We start from the raw sequence: 20,149 nt of genomic DNA, 5'->3' as shown, positions 1-20,149 counted from the left end.
TATTTGGGAATATTTTGCCTTTACAGTGCAGATTCTTTTCCCTCTGATCTTTTGCTTCCAGGCTCCAAAGAACATACAAAGCCAGGCCTGGTTTTGGTTTGTGCTTTTAAAGAAATTATTACCTAATGTGAGGGATCCACACTTGTGAGCTACTGGAGTGGACAAGGGTTCAGGACTGTTCTTTCCTTAGTTTTCTTAGTGCCTAAAATAGTGCTTGGCACTTTGTGTTCAGTAAATACTGTTTCAAAGTAAAAGTGAAAACAAGGGGAAGATATAGTCCTCTCCCATCACACACAAGATGAAGATCAGAAGGGCATGGAGCTATGGGAGCTTAAGCAGTTCTCACTGTAAACAGATGAAAGGAAACTTGAAACTGTTTACAGTGTCAGACAAGACCTTCCTAAACTGGACCCTGCCTGCTCCTCTACTCTAAGCTCTTCTCAGTCCAGCCACACAAGTCAACAGGTAGCTCTCCCCTGATCCCTTGGTATTTCTCACCGTGCAACATTCTCCCATGTAGTTCCTCCTCTTTCCTAGTCCCAGCCGTACCTGGTTGGCTGCTAAACATGTCTTTAAGCTTCATTTACCTCTACCTTTTCCTGAAGTTGTTCCAAAGCCCCAGAAGCCTTAATGCCCTGTTCCCCTGCAGAGCTTTCTGCTGCTCATTTACACAGTGCATTTACATTATTTCTCTTTTCTTGGGCAGTAGATGGTTTCTGATGTCAGGATGCTCAGAACAGCCTCGCTTTATATATTTTTAACCCTTGGTAATTGATCAATAAGTATTTGCCAGATTAGTGTCTTTACCAGTTCTCTTAGAAGTCATCCAATGAAAAACTTTGAATGCTTCTTAAACAGTAAATCCTCTCAATTGCTGAATGTGATTCTAAGTCCCTAATTACAAGAGTATGGTTATTAATCTAGTTATTTCTACCATGGTTCAACCTGGATATGCATATTTAACAGATTTGCTCTGTTGAATTTATCCTATTATAGTGTCTCCGACTAGTCCAAGGATCTTGGTTGTCGATCTGCAGGGAAGCTGCTGTGTTTTGGGGTGAAGGAATGGTGATTCAGTGGTGGATATAAGCTTTTATTTTATGGGAGTGCTTTAGCAATTAGAAGTGCTATTTAAAGGTATTATTTTTATTAGTAAGGTGAAGATTTAAATCTATGGTTCATTAATTATGTAAACTTCGAATTAACAAAGGCTGGTTTGTAGCTCAAATTATGAAAGTATACCCTTGGGAACCTGGGGGGTAGAGGAAGGAGGTACGTAAATTTAATACCTGTCCAGATTTTACATGCAAAAAACCTAAATATAGTTTAAAAAATAGTTTAAAACAATTTTCAATTTTTGAGAAAAGCTCCCCATTTTTTATATACGTAGAATTTCAAGTGTAGCTACTAGTTAGGACAGAAAATCTAGTTACTAGGTATTTTAATAATCAAATTTGTCATATTGTTAAAGCAGTTGTACTTATTTTTCCTTTTGTAATTTATACAAATTAAATAAACTAAATTGAGAAAATAGAGTTTAATAACAGTAAAACCATTGCCAATAGTTCTGACCACACAGGTGTTAGAGTATTTTTGACTTGCTTTTTTTTTTCTTGAATTTATTTTAAAAATAATAGAGGAGCCTAATGAGTATGTTCCTCAACAAGCTGTTTTTGCTTATCTGTATATTATAACTATCTTTCCCTGTCATTATTTTTGTGAGTTCTAAATTTCTTAGTAATTTTATAATAAGTTTGGATTAACTATATATGAGCTTTTCCTTGGTAGATTTTACTGTGTTTTTATAATATAGTTTTGGACTTTCCTCCCCTTAAACAAGAATTCCCTGTTATATTTAACATTAAGTGGGTTGCAAATTAGTCAATATTCTTTTTATTTATTTGTTTATTTTTAGTTGTAATGGACATAATACCTTTGTTTTATCTATTTATTTTTATGTGGTGCTGAGGATCAAACCAGTGCCTCATACATGCTTGGCAAGCACCCTACCACTGAGCTACAAACCCAGCCCCTACTCAGTATTCTTTTAAAATCATACACCTATTTAGTTTTCAGTGCACTATTGTTTATATCCATGTTTTATGTGAGTATTTGGAAGGGCTCATTCTTCAGGCTAGAATAAACGTCCATCCTTTTCTCTTCCCCAGTCCAGTGAGTGCTGTCTATCCTGCCCTCTGTCTGCCTCATCTAGCCATATGGATGATTGTGATAAGTACTTGCTGTTGACCAGCCTAGCTCAGAACTCCCCCAGACACACAAAAACTCCCAGGGGAGGAACTTGAATCCCAGGGACCAAGGTTTTCTCTAATTGGTGTAGTGAGTCTGGCTGTGCTTTGAGAGTTACATTGATGATAGCTTCATTCAAAACAAAAATTATTCTTAAAACTATGGTGTAAACAAAAAGAGAAAACGTGGTGTTGTTATGACTTTTGGATTAGGTTTTTCTGAATAAAGCATCTTTACTACATAAGTTCAGAATAATGTGTTTGACTAAATTGAATGATAAAGGCAAGTATCAAAGGCAGAGTCTTCCAGTTAATCCTCACATTTCACTTCCCTGTATTTAGAACAATTGCAAGCGACTAAATTAATTTCACCATTATCATTTTGTTCTAGTTGAGATTTTGGAAAAGTGATGGACAACCCTAGGTATTCGTTTTTCTCAGAGCAAGCCTAATATGGTTCTTAGACTACATAAAAGCTACTGATTATTTAATTGATAAATTATGTATTATTAGTAAAATTTTACTGATTATCGCCTTCATACACTATGGAAAAAAAAAAGCTATCATTTTGGCCTGGGGTTGTGGCTCAGTGGTAGAACTCTTGCCTTGCAGTCTGAAGCATTGGGTTCAATCTTCAGCACCACATATAAATAAATAAATTAAATAAAGTTATAAAAAAGCTATTATTTCCACTTACATCTCTAAATTAATGCTGCTGGACTTTCCCTTTGGCAGTAATGTTTATTCATTTGAATGTTGCAAAGAATGGAAAAGTGCATTTGTATAAAAATATCTAGGACTTGCCAGGGAATTTTTTTTTTTCAGAATGCTCTGTGGTTACAAATGAAGCTTATTGTTGTATAAATGGCAAGTCTAAATCATAGAAATTTTTGCAGTAGCTTGTGGCATGAGTTGATAATCTGTGAATTGTTCCGTGTGCGCTTGTGCGTTTGTGAGCATGTGACAGCCTGTCTGCAAGTAGCCAGGTCTAGAGCTGTTCCTTCTTCCTGCCCCCATCTCACTTATTTAGATACATGAATAGACACCATCTATAGTTCCAGGCAAGCCCTAAAAGAAACACACACAGAGAAACACAAACAGAAAGAGGAGTGTTCCTTTTAACTGTCCTCTTATGGCAACACCCTTAACAAAGTGATGACATTTTCTAAATACTTAAGTTTTTAAAATTTGTGGAATGTCCCCCACCCCTCAATCTTTGCAATTTCTGAAACTTTCTCTATAGACAAGATGGCTGGCATGTTCTAGGGACAGAAAAAGAGACATAGAGCAGAGGCAGAGCTGCCCTGAGAAGGCAGACACACTCATATTGCTTGTGGTTTTTCAATACAGCTGCTTTCAGATGGGCCGGCTTGTTCGACGCTGGTTGCACTGCCAAAGCAAGACTGTCGCACAGCTGGTAGTACTTACTGTACTTGCGGGAAAGTATGTGATTCATTAGTTGGAACCGTATGTTTTTCACCAGTTCTGGTCATGTTTTTGTTAGGATGTGGTAAAAACATAAGCAGGGGTGAAGGGACAATGGAAGCATGTGACTTGTTAAGGATTGGCCCCAACCCATTATTAGCTAAATTGTACGCTATAAAATGTCCTCTGTACCTCATAAGACAAATGACTTAATTTTTTATTCTTCAGTTGAGGTCATTTAGTCATAAGTAGTAAAAATTATCAACACTGAGCTCTTTTTGTCTTTTTCCTTTCTGAAAAGTATTATGATCCGTTTAAACCCCAAATTATAATATGAAGAGAAGTCATGCAAGTAAAAGACATTAATTTGCTGAAAAATGCCCATGACGGGTGAAGAACTTTAACTAGAGTGAACTCTTGCTACTGATAAAATATGAGTATGGTATTACAGCTAATAAGAAACACTTCTAATGCTACAGGGTGTGAGGAGAACAATAAATGGGAGTTACTTTGTCTACACATGATCAAGCAGACTAAGGCTGTATGGCTGGACAAACGAGAGACTATTCTTCAAGTAATTTTGGTGCCATTAATGGGCTTGTGTCGGGGCATCTGAAATGGCCAGCCGTGGATGGTGCAGCACTGCAGCTGTGAGCTGCATTGCACATTGCTGTTATCAAGTAGTTCCTGAGCCTGTGAATATTTTACACCTGCACAGGCCTCACTGTATTCTTTGGAGAGTGAATGCCATCCCTGCTCTGTTGTGTTCTCTTTACATAGGTATTTGCTTTAACATTTGCTTTCCTCTGCTTCGTCCGGCTACTGCAGATGCTTTGCCTTTGTCCCCTCTCTCATAACCTACTGTTGAGATAGGTGACATTTTCAAAGTTTTTCTAGGTAAAATATTGGCAGATTATGCCTCTACCCTCTGACTCAGTTTTTCAACTGTTTCCTTTCAGAGCCCCGCACCATTCATGCCTCACCACATATGCTCCTGCAGTTGCTGCACTCTGCAGAATTAGAACCAGGTCTGTCTCTGACAATTAGCTCAACTGGCTACAGCATAAATAAAGGAATGCGCTCAGGGGCTGTAGTCTGTGACACGGTTTAACAGAGCGTAAAAAGGTGCATCTGTTCCATGCCCAGATTCAGTCGCCTCACTGTCACCGGGAAGTTATCGACATGGAGACTGCCTGTGCTGTTTGGTAAACAAGCGGCAGGTATTAAATTAACGGGGCTGTGAGCGTGCAAAAGTGCTGCTTTATTAAAAGCCCTGCTATCTCGGCGCACTGCTGGGTCGCAGGCAGTCACTAGAGTATCTATTAAGATGACTCATGGCACTGAATACTTCAGCACTCTGTCCTCACTTCTAGAGGGGACCATTGACCTTTGAGAGTCTGATTAGGGAGGGGGGAAAGGGAGAAAGGAAACAGGAGGAAGGGTGGCTGTGCATGCATGTGCCTCTTAGAGTTGGTAGGCTGAGCAAGAAGGCAGGGAACACCGAGTGCCTGAAGGCCAGGTTTTAGTGCAAATTGGGCTTTGGAATCCACGACCCAGTTGAGCCAGGTTTTTGTTTTTGTTTTGTTTGTTTTGCGTGCCTTCCTGCCTCACCCTCCTCATGGCTGCTATTTGAGTTGAAGTCTGAAACATTGAGGGAATAACTGCGTGGTCAAAGTTGCTCTGCCTGCCTGCACTGGGTAGGCAACAAACATCCCGTAATGTACTTGCAGGTAACACAATTAGACTTTTGTTACATTCTTTATGCATTTATGTGCCTTTTGCAGTCAATATTTGTAATAGAAAAAACATGAATTAAAGACTTTTTGGTTTCATTTAGCATGGTAATGGTTTTTGAAGTTGGTTTTCCCTTCAGCTTCAGGAATGCTTTACCAGGGGGTCGTGTATAGTTTTATCTGTTGACATGCTGAGCTGTTCTTCATTTTCATAGTCTTATCCGCTCTGAGCAACCTGCTTAAGATAGACCAAGGTCTGTAGGCAAACATAACAAGATAATTTGCAGTACACACATCTGTGCTGAAGAGGCTGTTATTTCGGAAGGTTTCCTGCTCCCCTCCTGGTCGTGTTTCTTTTTAGGGCTCCAACTAGCTCCTCATCCATTAGAAGATGATGTCATGCTAATGGTATCTTACCCCACACAGTTTGAAGCAAAAATGATTCCAGTTGGCTGGACTTGAATGTGAATGACCAGAAGGTGCTGTGCATTCTCTACTGTATTTGAAGTGCTCTTCTTGGAATCTCCTTTCTGGTTGCTGAGGCCCTTTGGTCCTCACACAGCAGATCTTACAGCTGCACCTGCATTCTTACTGTCCAGACCCATCTTTTATTGCAAGCTATCTTTATATAGTGATGTCTGGGTGGGGGACTGAGATGTGGGAGATGGGGGGTGGGAGAGAAGGTAGAGAGGAAAGCATCCTTTCTTATTTTTGCTCTGAAGAGGAGGCTCACTATCTGGAGAGTTAGTGATGGCTGGGACTCTCTTTATCTTTGTGAAGTTTTTTTCTGTATGAAGTTTAATAAGCCAGCTGTGCAATTTTTTAAAAGCCAGTGGATTCCATTTTTCATTCGTGAACCCCTCCTCGTGCACTGAGCTTTCACTCCCTATTTCCTTATTTCCCCCCTTTCTCTTTTCCTTTATCTCAGGGGAGTTCCCTGAGTAGCAAGACTGAAAAAGAGCTGAGGTTTATGTTAGAAGAAATTAAGGTTAATGATCATTGGCTCATTTTCATATTCTGTGGGTGTGGATGGAGGAGTAATCAGTGCAGGTGGCCCTGCCAGTTGGGAGTTTTTCTTTGTCATCAAGAAAATAAGGAGAGTGCAGGGATTGAATTACCACAACTATTTCAGGACTAAACATATTTCATTTCCCGATCGGGTCTGGTTTAAGGACACAAAGCTGACATTAATTTTATCCAAAGAAAGCCGAGCAAATTTTTTTTTTGTTTCATAATTTGACTGAATGCATAGGGTAGATGCATGTTCAAATTTAATTCTAGTATAATCTTACAAATAATTCTCCAAAAAGCAAAGGGGTTTTGATTCAGTTTGACAGTTTATGTTTCTGTGCCCAATTACCACTTAGTTATTGAATGTTAAAGAGCCTCTTTCTAAAATGTGCTCTCTGACTGCGCCAATTGGCTTTCCAGCTGCCTGCTATTACATGCGAGGTGCTCCCTTCTAACTTTTTAAAGGATGTACACATTTGAAGTAGTTATGTTTAGCTAGCAAAGGAAGTGGGGGATTTGGTTAGGAAGTGCTTGCTGGCCTTGAAAGACTATCTTGTGTGCATTTTAATTTCAAGCACATAAAGACCTTTCTTTAAAGAAATAATTGTTGGATTTTTTTTAAAAAAGCAACTTGAATGCCCAGATAAACTAGAAAAATAATCTCACCTTAAAAAAAGACTTCCATTTGAAACCATTTTATAACTTTTTTTGTGCTTTTAATACCTATTGATAAAACTTTATACAAGTGAGGTCTTCAGATTCAATACATGGAAGAGGATGATTTCAAAGTTGACCAGAGATAGTAAAAGTCATTGAGGAAGACTGTCACCTTGCCATGCATGACAGATTTTGCTTTTTTAGCGGAATGCAGCAGGCTGCTCAAGCGACCTGATCTGTTTTTAAGGCACAAGGTTTATTTGGCTGTTACAGTGTGGGTATAATATTAATGATACTGATGTAAAATTAACTTTTATGTTGTGTGAGCACTTTTTCTTGCCTCTCCTTTAAAATTACAGGTATTTATTATGTGATTTTGTCCAGTTCTGTTGCCATAGTGAACATTAATAGGACTTTGTTGAGGTCAGGGAAAGTTTGGTCTAATCAGGTAGTTAAGCAAGCACAAGTGAAGGAGCCCTGGACATTTTCAGAGTCCAAATGCAGTTGAATATTCATTGTGTGGCCATTAATATAAATACTTTGTCTGGCTTATTCGTAACATATGAAGAGACCATTCCCAAATATTCAGAGGGCAGGAATGTTCGAGTGGTTTCTGGAAGCTCCTTGCTGTGTGAAGAAATAAGATTGTAAAAAATGGTAGTTCCGACAAAAGAATTTTGAAGTAGCATTTGAAACTATTTTAAAAAGAAACAGTATATTTTAAGAAATTCTTGACTAGGTTAAAACTTTAGTGAATGAAAAGATCTTTTGAAAGTATATGTTTCCCCACGTTTTAAACATTTAAGCAAAAAATTTCTTTGTTTGAAGAGAAAATACCCAAATATTAAGGGACAAAAATACCCAATAATTCTTTTTCTAAGGGAACATCTCCTCTTGTTTCCTGCTTTTCTTTTTACTGAATCCTTTTCACCTTGCGTGTTATCAATAGACCTCAAATAGGCCTCACTGGGTTTTCTCAGAGGTTTTGTGCAAGAGCCATTCACATTGTGACCCACATACATCTGGTATTAGCCAAGGAAAGAGCAGCTATGAATTAATTCAACCTTGCTTTAATATTTATCTGATACACATTAGGAATATTTATAAAAGCAAATAATTTAGATGAATGTTTTACTTGCATGTAAATTAGATTCTTAAAATCAAATACTGTAGTTATAGGTATTTCTTTGGGCTTCTTTGGTAAAGTTAAAAATTTAAAACAGTCTGCTGAAATGCTCTTCAGAGTAGGATCATGGAAACCTTTCCAGTGTTTTTCTCTTCAGACTCCTTAGCTTTGACAATATTGTTCTTCCCTCACTTGCTCCTGTGTTTTTAGTGATCTTTACTTTTGTCTTTGATTTCTTTTGAAAGTTTCTCCCTTTGGATATACAGACTATCACAGAATTCATTGATCTCTCTTTTCTGCTAACTGTATATTAGAATTTTAAACTCGTTATGCAAAGAATAATACAGTCTGGTACCATATGTCCATATTCCCCAGCTTCTGTCTCTGACTAGGCTTTCACTGAGGCAGAATAAGTAGTTTAGTCTCACCATCATTTTGGTAAAATCGAATACAATAAACTAATACTGAGTTTCTGTCCTACACTTAATCTCCTCTTTCTGTTTTCCACTTCCTTTCCCTGGTTCAGTCAGCAAACCAACTCAAATCCTCAACATAACCTGTAAAATAAAATGTTCATTTTTCTCAGGAAACCTAGAGAATGAAATTATTCATGGTTCCTTAACTGCAAAGAAATGATAATGTAAAATTAAGCATTTAAATTTTCATCTGACATTGTTGTTCTTTAAATGCTTCTTCCTTGGCCTTTTTATTATAATGTATAACACTGCCAGTTAGAATGGGCGATAGAACAACAGTCACCTAGAACTATCCTTCTCTGGGCGCAGCCACCCGAGAACTATGAGAGTAGGTATTTTTTGAATTATTATGAAGTTCATAATAATAGATGTAATACGTGCAGCTATTGCTGTCTAAAAAGAAAAAAATGTTTCCAAGAGGGAGATAACCAGCTTGTAGCTTGTAACTGAAGATATACTCCCCTGGGATTCAATGAGGGAACTACTAAACCTTTCCTGAGGTTTGGTTTGGTGTGTCTGCCTTTGTAACCTTCTTACCAAATGAACGGTAATCAGTTTTCTTAACTTTATATATCATTTTGAGTTATTCATCACTGATGAAACTCAATGTGATTACCAAGTCAACCTCGATTAAAAACCTTGTTCAAATCCCTCTGTGAATTGTAGTATAAAAAAAATCATTTTAAATTTAGCAACTGATAAATAAAACCTGGTTATCTGTTGTTTGTTTTTCACTGCTTCTAGAGAGAAGGCTGAAATGAAAATGAATCTTGAGTTTTGGGCATAAAAGTCTGAAAAATAACTCGGTAAAATTTTATACATTTTTTAATACTTAAATCTATAAAATTTGGAATCTATATACCTGATTTCCATTCCCTCACTTGAAAATAATGATGCTCGGGAGGCTAAGAAAAAAGACCATAGTCATACAACCAACATGAGATTGAAATGACAAGAGTCCTAGTGTCTAGAATAGCTCTGTTTAAGATAAATAATAATGTGAGCCACATAAGAAAAATCAAGGGAAATAGATGAAATCAGTTCTAACATAGTTTTTAAAATCTAGTATATAAAATGTTATCATTTGCATGTATAGTTATCATTTGCATGTCTAGTAAATATAAACATTGATATAATTAATATGAATGTTTATTGAGATATTTTGTATTCTTATTTTCATACTGAGTCTCCCAACACATCTCAATTTGGACTGTCCCCATTTCCAGTACTCATGTGGCTGGCATAGAAGTTGAATGACAGTACAATTTTCTACCCACCATAGCAGAGCAATAGCTTTTAAAGATTGACTTGGAATTTTAAGTCCTTATTTTGGTTAATTTACAAGACCTGGTAACTTTGATATATAATAATAATAATAATAAAAAGAACTAAAACTTGGGTGACAATTTTGATAGAAACACTTTTCTTCAGGACTTATCTTCCTCATCAGGATTTCTGATTATTGGGAAATGCTCAGTAATAACTCAAACAAGTAAATATTTTCAAGTCGCTTGTTGACTTTCTTCATTCCTCGTTTTACCCCCTGGGAAGCCATGCTGTCTCAGTTTTGCAAACCACGGACATATTATGGGCAGTGTTACGGGAGAAGATAATGTCTCCCTCCTTTTCTCCTTTTGGAGGTTGAAGGCAATATACCCTGGCGCTGCCCTGGGCTGAGGCTGTCCACCATCTGTGTAAGGAATTCAGAATCCCAGACAAAAGAAATTGGCAAAGTCTTCCCTCTGTCTGCTCTCCAGATCCTCAAGATAGCCATAAAACACCTGGACAAAATCAGCAGGTGATGGCAAGGGAAGGAGAATGATCAGTCACAGGCGTTGTTGAATCCTTTGAACATTACTTATGGCCTGGACGTTGCTGTCACCAGGCACAGTTTGATCTTGGGTGAGTTTTCTGGAAGAGCTTTATTCTCTGGCTCTGTGACAACAGCGGAACCAGATAACATTGTGGGTAGGAGAGAAAAGAGGAAAGCTGAGGCGTCCTTGCCTTAAGGTATAGCGGTTCCAGGTGGTGTTACCTCTGTGTGCCTAAGAACGTCCTTCAGAAATAAGTCATATCACCAGATGCATGAAGTGTGCTATTTAGATCAGTGTTCTTACTGTAAACCTGCTAGAGAAGTTAGACTATTCTCTCGTCTACTTATAAGTCATAAATAGCTTTCAGAATAGAAGTTCCTGATCAGCATTGCTCATATACTGTGTTTTTAAATGTAGTTTGAAATCTTCTTTCTGAAACTATACTGGAAAGGGAGAGTTGGCATTATGGTATTCATAAGCTTTTAACAATCTTTTGTTGTGGTGGCCCTACCTATCCATACAAACATGACCCCTCCATGCAACTTGTATCCCTACAACGTCTCTGTTGATGTTAGAGTAGGGTAAATTTAACAATAAAACACTCAAAACAGTCCCCTAAGTGCCTTTCGATATATTCCTTTTGCATCATGAGGCTTGCTTCTGTGTGTTTTGTTTTAGTGCTGCATCCACAGTGTTCACTAGATGGTAAGACATTAGGTTATCCGAAGTTTCCATGATTGTATCAGGTGGTGGCAGAATTGCATACCATGGAGTTTGATGGGAAAGGGGCCCATTTTTAACGGATTAAGAATTTAGCCTTAAAGAAATGACATTGATGCTGAGCATGGTGGCACGTGCCTGCAAAATCCCAGCTTTGGGGGAGGCTGAGGCAGAAGGAGCATGGATTCAAACAGCCTGGGCAACTCAATGAGACCCTGACTTAAAGTCAAAAGGGCTGGGGATGTAGCTCAGTGGTACAGCATCCCTAGGTTCAATCCCCACTACCAAAAAAGAGGTAGATAGAATATTTTGCCGGGAGAAACTCTGAACAAAGTCCTTTAGCTGTTGCCTCTTCATCAGTCAGTAAGAGTTAAGAGTTTAATAAGGTGGCAGTTAGTGTTGTTTGCCACTGCCAGTTTTAATGGTAATATTTTAGCAGGGATCTTTATTTCCAGTGAGAGGGCTAAACCAAACCAAAAGCTGCACGATTTAATTCAGAATTATCCTCTTTCCCTTTGGCTCTGTCTACAAATGTATCCCTTTTTCATATAAATGGCGTCAAGCTTCATTGAATTTAGCTCTGTCTTGTTAAGTACATTAATGCTGTGTTCTGTCATTCATTACATGAGAATTAGTTGTCTATTACAAAGCGGGGGTTTTTGTTTGGAGCCTGATCTTCTTGGGAAGAAGGCCACACGTGGCTTAATTTCCTGAGTGCATCTCAGAAGGGGCTTGTTTATCTGTGACTTGAACACCACTGTTAAGTTCAGGCGAAATGTTGATTACACTGTTGGGAGGCCTACCTAGTTTAAAACAAGGAGACCTGAAAGAGAAGAACACTTATCACCTTCCTTTTTGAAAATCCCCTCTCCCTCCACGTATTTTGTCACATTTTTTTAGTGATCTATACAGTGTCCTTAGAGTGTGTTACAGAAAGTGTTAATATCTTAGAGCAGCAGTAATAATAATCCTTTTACTCGGGGTAATCATGTGCTAATCCGCTGGTAAGTCAAAAGTATTAGATCATTTGAAATTCATTGTGTCAGCTCAGTTGAAATAACTGGTATGGTGCTATAAACATTTAGAGAAAGGGAGCCTTTGAACCCAAATAATAATGTCAAAGAGTTTGTTAGTGTTACATGCTCATGTTTAAGGGTTTCATAAGCTCAACCCACGGACAAGAGCATTTCAGTTTATATCAGTGTGTAATATATTATTTTAACTGGAGGTTTATTTTTATTTTGTTATTTGGGGAAAGTTTCTTTTCCTCTGGCACTTAGGGACTTGAATTTTATGGTACAGTTTTCACTCGGCAATCACAGGGAGCCTGGTGTGCCAGAGGGCTCCCCGCAGCATTTTTATTTTTTTAAAAGAAAAATGAATCTTGCTTTCCCAAAGCATTATGTTGGGTTTGAATTTTCTTCTTGCTCTCCTCTTTCCTATTCTTGGGAAAAATTGATGGCGTACCTATTTATTTTTCTGTGAATATTCTAACTAGGAAGTGTGATTTCATGTTTTCCCTCCTTCCTTCTGACCAGAACCATCCTTCTCTTGGAAATGTAATAATTTATTTGAATTCTCCTCCCTTCTCATTCTGAGCCCCCAGTTTATTGAAAACCCTTTAAAGATAAGATTCCTTGTTACAGTGATATTTGCACCCAACACATGTTAAAAAGCTATCTTTAACTGCTTTACTTACCAAACAAAAACAATAACAAAAACTGGGAAATATAACTTACTTATGCAAAGTTGTTGCTCTGTCAATAGGTCAGTTTTTTTCTCCTCCTCTTCCTCCTCCTCCTTCTTATTCTTCTTCTTCTTTTTTTTTTCTTTTTTTTTTTTTTTTGGTGATAAGCCATTCTCATTTCTTTTTTCCTTGAAAGTTAGTTGAGTTTGGAAAATCTCTTTTTTTTAGAGCTTCAGAACACTCTGAACCTGGGACTGCTGTTTACTCTCTGAGTCCCCTGCCCTACTCTTAACAAAGCCTGGTGTTAGGGAGCCTCAGAAAGTACCAGCCCAGCTGTTCTTCTAAGGATACACAACTTTGCTTAAGTAAAGTGATCAAGACTTAACAGAAAGGGGCAAATACCTGTTCTTTCTCAACCTCATGTTCTTATACCTTGCTTTGAAGAATTTGTAGATTTTCTAATCCTAGGTCTTATTCAGTACTGGAGTGTGAGATTCTGTTCCTCCCTTTTGAGATTGAAATTTACAGCCCTTCTACTGATAGAACTGGTAAATAGAGAGCCCTGAACAGTAAGTCCAAAGCGTGTTTTAAGAGCTTGCCATGCTCTATGTGGTTCTCCTCCCTCCTGGGGCCTCCTGAACGTATTTTGGTGATGAAAAATTTTCATCATAGAGAAGGCAGACCACAGGATAGGGATAGCTTTCTCTATACTATTCTAGAATGAACTGGAATCTGTGTAGAATAGCTCTAGAGCTGAAATTTTGACTAGAGAGAAGCAATGCCGTTAAATGCAACCTGAGGGTTTTCAGGCATAGCCCAGCTGAGAGAATGAGGCAGCCAGATGGTCCAGTTTAAATCCTAGAGATAGAGTGGACAACTATCAGAGACCTGCTCCCCCCAGCCCAGCCATGGCAAGGGTTGCATGGCAGGGAGGGGTGGGGAATGCCAGTCACCGGCCTCACTGGTAGGAGAGCTAGCTTTCTACTCTGTGGGGCTGGGAATTATTGGTGGTGTTCTTACCAGCTGATTGTAAGTCTGCATGTCTCTCAATAGGTAGCCCTGAAAGTTATTTTTGGTTACTCTAAAATGATACTTACTTTAGAGATTAGTCCAGGCATAACATTGTGGAGAAAAGCCAGCACAACATAGTGATATAAAGCATTGACTGTAAAAACAGGCTGCTTTGGTTTGAATCCCGTTTCCACCAATTGTCCTAGCTGTATGTCACTAGACAGATCACTGAAGTATTGAGAAGCCCAAGTTCCTCATCTGTAAAATGGAATAGTAATACCTACATCTTCCATAGTTTAAATTAATTGTGAAGATTGAATGAATTTAAATTGAATAGAACAATCCCTAAAATAAGACTATTGTATATTTGTTTGAGTGCTGAGAAAGATGCTTCAGAAAGACACTAGTGAAACCTAGCCCCAGATTCTCCATTGCAGCTGAACCATTTTAGTCATCTTTGTACCTGCTACAAAGACCATACTCAAGTGCTTGTGCTCAGAGGCTTCTATAGATGATCTCCTGTTTTTTCTTTGTCTACAGTTGTAGCATGGAGAGGCTGGCTCTGCCGGGCTTGGTGGCACTTCCCTTGGGTGAGAATGTGACCTGGGTGAACTCTACTCAAGAAATAGGACTGTTTTCATAATGATTTTTTATATTTTTTTTGCTTTTCTTTTGATGATACATTCTTTCTTGACCCTAATTTGACATAGAATGATGTTTTCATTTGCATTTTTTAACCAAAATTATAAACTTTCAGTTTACATCTTGCTAAGAAGATACATCTCATCAATTTTAGTTCAAAAGGAGGTAACTCTTAATCCTCAAAACATCATCTTGTCTCTCTCTCTCTCTTTCTTTCTTTCCCTCTTCTCTCTCTCTTTCCTTCCCTCCCTCTCTCTCCCTCATTTGGTTACAAAACAAGTACCTCATTTTGATTGCAGTGCTAATACTGAATAATGGATTTAAAGGGAGATGGAAATTTATATATATTAATGATCTTTATAACCTTATGTCAGTTTCCATATTCTCAAATGAACTGTATGGTTGTCCAAATTAGGACTGTAGATTTGCCAATATTGTGATTTAAACCTTGTACAAATGATGTGTTATAGTTCACAAAGCAGATCCATATTATCTGTAGCATTTTTTTTCTTTCTCTTTTTTCCATATGATTCCTCTAACATACTGCAGAAGTGGCAGCAAGAAAGAATGGTTCAAGTTGGGGCAAGGAGTGGGTAAAAACACACTATGAAATGCTAGGGAGCGCCACCTTAAAAATTCCAACATATGCTAGGAGGACTTTTTCAGCTTGGTTATGGAACATTATTAACTAGTCATGGTTGCCAGATTTGCTGACTTAATTGGTGTTATCTTAATGTAACGAAATCCATGAATTGGACCATTGAGCCATGAGACTTGGTTTTGAATTCCAGTTTTTCCATTGATCAACTCTGAGGCCTTGGCCAGTCCCTTATTCTCTTTGACTCTTAACTTTCCTTATCTGTAAAATGGAGATGATAATAGTAACTATCTTGCTCAGTTGTCATGAAAATTAAATTCATTCATGTTGTAAAAAGTGTTTGTATTGTAGGGGAGAAAATAATATCATTTCCTTCCACCCTTTTAAGTTCTAAGCTGGGGCCTCTGTACCAGAAGATAAATTAACAAGAGTAAAAGATACAAATTTAGTAAGTTTCGTGTAACACAGGGGCTTTCCTAAGGAAACAAAGACCTGAAGGAAGAGTTGAAAACTGAGTCCTTTTATGCCAGGTTTGAGAAGAGTGGAGGGTCCTGGAAAATTATGACAGGGCAAGAAGGGGACCTGTAAGAGGAGTTAACTGGAGGAAACCAGCAAGTCGTGCTGACTGAGACTCCTCTGAGTGTGCCTCCATCTTCAGAGACAAAGCTGCTCCTTCCCTCTGCATAAAGAGAGGTCACCTCTCACGTGAGGGTCTTATGACCTGCTTCTGGGGAGGAAAGAGAATCCTTAAACCTTCCATATCTCAGATTCCTTTAGCTTAAAATATTCATTGTGTGGTAGTTGCTTCTTCCCATTTGTGTGAACATAAACACCGTAGCCCAGTGACTGGCCTACAGCGAGAGCTTGAGAAGTGGTCATTCTAAGATGATGAAATCCAGGATCTGTGAGGCAGGATTGTTTACAAGCTAATGAGCCTCTGCAACTAATGATGGGTCAGTCATGTGGCATCCTCACTCAGGCAGCCTTCCTGAACCCGACAGTCAGAGTGGCCTGGCTGGGGTGTGCTGGGGTGTTTACAGAGATTTGTGTGTGGCAGGATGGTAACTGGCTTGTGTGGCTTTGTGTGCGTGTGTGTTGCTTGGGCTCAAACTGGAAGCTTCCCACATGATTGGCCAGTGTTCCTCTACAGAGCTACACCCTAAGCCCATTGTGTGGCATTTTTGAAATAAATAAATGTAACTTTTAAAAATTGTAATCAAAAAGAAGAAGCAGCCCAGATATTTTGTTTTTAAAGGGTACCTGGAATTTCTAACCTTACTTTCTTTTTATTTGTAGAAAAGGTACATTTTAACATGATAGTAAAGCCATTTACATTGATCAGATAGAATTCTCTGAATTCTTCCTTTAGGAAAGAAATAAACAGTTGTAGGCATGCTTCAATTTGGTTTGGAGCCTTGTTTTCATTAGGTTTGGCTCTAGCAGCACATGAACCAGAAGACTGAATTTTTCATTTCTTCCTTTGGACGACTGTTTTCCATTAAGATACTACCTACTACCCTTCTCCCTTTTGTGATTTACTTATTTTTGTTGTTGTTGTTGTTCATCCAAATGTTATCCCGACAATTAGTTTAAAATAAACTATCTGTCTGGAATCTGAGACAATTCATAAAATTTTGCAATGCTGTGTGACATGCACTGATGATAAATATGCTTGTCACCATCCCTTCTGAGAAATCCCAGGGAATTGTCACAGTCTGCAGTCCCTAAGTTGAATTCATGGTTGTATATTCAGGGTTGTAGGAGAACCCAAACTATGGTAAGAGGTCTAGGAGTCTCCTTAAATTTACCCATGGTGACATATAAAAGTATATGCAAAGTAGTAAGGAGTACTTCTAAAATAATCGCAAGTAGTAACAAAAGGAAGATGATTGCTCATAAGAACTTTCAGAATTTACTTTCTCATTCTCAGAGGTGTGTGTGTGTGTTGCTTGGGATCAAACTGGTGCTTTTGTTTTAAGTGCCTCCCTGGAGAACCTGGTGGTAGTAAGGAATGCTTCACATTCTGCTACTTCTATTGATTTTGAATAACATATGGCACCTGGGGCCACCTTTCTTAGACTTTTTCTTTTCTTTTTTTAATTTTAAATTAGTTAGAGCACCTTTTTTTTTTTCCTGAGTTGCAAGGACATTGTAGAAATTGTTTAATTTTAAAGGCACAGTCTTAATGGTCAGGAGTTGTAGATCTTTAATTTCTTTAACATAGCACATTTTTTTCTTCCCTGTGTGCTTTGCTTTTTAAAACTGGAAAAGTACACTGGATACATTCATGCTGAATCTGGCAACACAGGCATATATAGCTCTTCTAGTTACATTAGTCATGTGCTTAGATATTTTCAATGTTTCCCACAGTTTACAGATTTAAAATGCAATTTCTGGCTAGATTATATTTTGGTTCAATTTATTTTTTAGAATACGTTTTTGTAGGGGTGGAAGAATCTTCTCTCTCCCTTCTGGTAGTTTGGTAATTGAGTCTTCATACAAGTTTATGATGTGCATGGAGGCATCACAGCAAAGTGGGCAGCCAAAAGCCTAATGAAAGTTAGAAGTTTGTACACCCTCATCTTGGGGGATAGGGAAGCGGAGGTCATAGGCCATTTTTAGAAGAGGAATAAACTATCTTTATGGGAGATGAGTGGGCCAATATTGTCCCAAGTGCTTTGGGGGTGTTAAGTGTTGTGTCAGCTATAGTCTTCTTTCCTATGGAGTTGATCTTCTGGGGGATCCAACTTTTAGGTAGGCAGGGGAACTTCAGAGAAAGCCTTTCCCTGTATCTGCTACTCCTTAGGTACTCTGATTTGAAATCTAGAGCAATATATTTTAGAGATTCATAGCCCCAACATTTTCTGTCTTTATGCTTCTGGATACTCTCCTTTTCTGTAACTCACACGACCTCTTTTTCTATGACAAGCCCCTTGCCTTCTCTCTCTTCCTTTGGCGGGACATGTCCATGTTGGATGATCATCTTTCCTCATCTTGCCTTGTTGAGTTCAGTTAAATTACTTTTGCATGAGTGCTGACAGTCCAGGTGAAAGGTGTTTGTGGGGGGTTGCGGGGGAGCAATGCCAAGTAAAGCAAGATATGTCCTCTGACCTTGAAGACCTTTGAGTCAGTGCCTCTTGAAAGCCTATCCATCTTCCAGATCTTTTCCTTCACTAAGCCTTTGCTCATTATCTCAAAAGAAGTCTCTCTCCCCTGAACCCTCAAGTGTTTTGTTTATGCCTCTGTTGTCACATTGATCACATTCCACTTTATAGTATAGTTATTTGTGGCCAGGTTTATCTCTCTCCTGGTTGTAAATTCCTTGAGGACATATTTATCCTTACGTATCAGGATTTAGAATTCTACTTTCCACATAGTAGGTGTTTGATAAATATTTATTGAATCGATGGGGCTACAAGAATAAAAATTCTTGCTGAGAAATGGTGATAGGATCTTGTCATGTTTTAATATTTTGTGCATCTTATTCATAGATAAGAGAATTTGATTTTCAGATCCTAGTGTATCTTAAAGAAGGAAAATAGAAATACAGCCTATATTTGCTATGAGAAAGGTGAATAGGGAGGGGAATGGGAGACATTTTATTGTGTACAGTGTTGTATCATAAGGCAGATACTTAATTTCAGGAAACAGCTTAATGAATATGAACACTTGGAAAATTAGTTGCCCATTCCATTAATTGTTTATTTGTGAATGAAAGGGGCTAGTCAGACTGGACAATTGCTTGGATTCTGGAAATCGGTATGCTAAACTATCTCCAGATGTGGGGAGAAAGAGCTACATCCACGTTTTATTGTGTGTAACACTTTGTCACACAATTCACAATTTGAACTGGATTTTTTTTTTTTTGCTTCTGTTTTCTAGCACTTCGTTTTATTTTAGTGTTAGGACTCGTGTTCGCTCTCCTACTTCCTGAAAACTCACTATTGAAATGATTAAAAGGAAATGTGCTTTTTTAGTAATGTGCTTTTTTTATTAATATTATGTGGTTTATATTAAGAAAGTGGCTAGATTATTTTTAGTATGGAGAGATATTTTTTTCCTTGAATATTTATTCCATGGGGACACATTTATATAATAGATTATATGTGTATAAAATTTGGAAGTTTAGTTAAATTCAATCAATAATTGTTCCTTTATAGTTGAATACTTTAAAATTAAAATTGTTATTTCAGAGAATTCGATAAACATGCTTAATGAAATACTTTAAAATTAAAATTGTTATTTCAGAGAATTCGATAAACATGCTTAATGAAATTTGGATGACAGCTTACAGTGCTGCTCTTGCAAGTTATTATTTAATGCCTTGTCTTACCAGACTATGAGGTGAGACTTTTAAAAAATTATTATTATTAGTCTTTATGCAATTATTTAGAGAATAACTCTGGTATCCCTTGGTTGCTTTGCTATTCCAACCTTTCCATCAACAGGTATTCCAAATCCCCTTCTTAGAAGTTGCTTGGGAACCTGAATTTTGATTGATAACCATTCAAAAATAACATCAGATTGATACCAAGAGTTGGATATTTACATGTCATTCTAAAATGGCCCTTGTGATACAGTGTACTTTACAGCTATTTTCCAGATAATTCAAAATATTAGAAAAATCCTTCTGGTCTCTTAGGAAAACTGTCCTGTGAGCCTTTCCTTTCATCTGTAGGTTAAAGAAGCAACTGTGGCTGGATGCTTTGGTGACTAATTTGAAGTATCTGGCAGGACGATTGATAACGCCTTTCCTTTGTGTTGTGACAAATATATTTCGGCTGCAGTTTATTAACATAATTCAGCTCAACCACAAACATATTGTACATATTAGAGCATAGAATTAGAACCATTTTTTGCACATCACAGTCTCCTCTTGCTTGTACTCCTTTTTTTTTTTTTTTGACAAGGATCTGGATAATTGCTTCAACAAATGAACTGCTGTGTTCAGTCTGTTTCTGTAATTTCATAAATTGTTTTCATGCTAAAACCAAGCAAGCTTT

General features: G+C 37.8%; 1 protein-coding gene across 14 annotated transcripts in view; it reads left to right on the top strand.

Moving 5' to 3' along the window:
• Bnc2 (basonuclin zinc finger protein 2) overlaps positions 1-20,149 on the top strand; it is a 413,108-nt gene that overhangs the window by 222,253 nt on the left and 170,706 nt on the right. Inside the window, exon 1 of one of the 14 annotated variants that reach the window (XM_040285834.2) lies at positions 4,944-5,401. The exons of the other annotated variants lie outside the window; for them this stretch is intronic. Within the exon in view, the coding sequence (XP_040141768.1) occupies positions 5,390-5,401 (12 nt within the window). The 5' untranslated portion in view covers positions 4,944-5,389. Of the gene's footprint in view, positions 1-4,943; positions 5,402-20,149 lie in introns of those variants that run through there. 14 annotated transcript variants of the gene reach the window in all.

Source organism: Ictidomys tridecemlineatus, chromosome 4 (assembly GCF_052094955.1).
Source record: "Ictidomys tridecemlineatus isolate mIctTri1 chromosome 4, mIctTri1.hap1, whole genome shotgun sequence".
In the NCBI taxonomy this organism is placed as follows: Eukaryota; Metazoa; Chordata; class Mammalia; order Rodentia; family Sciuridae; genus Ictidomys; species Ictidomys tridecemlineatus.
This window is presented reverse-complemented; position numbering and strand designations above follow the sequence as displayed.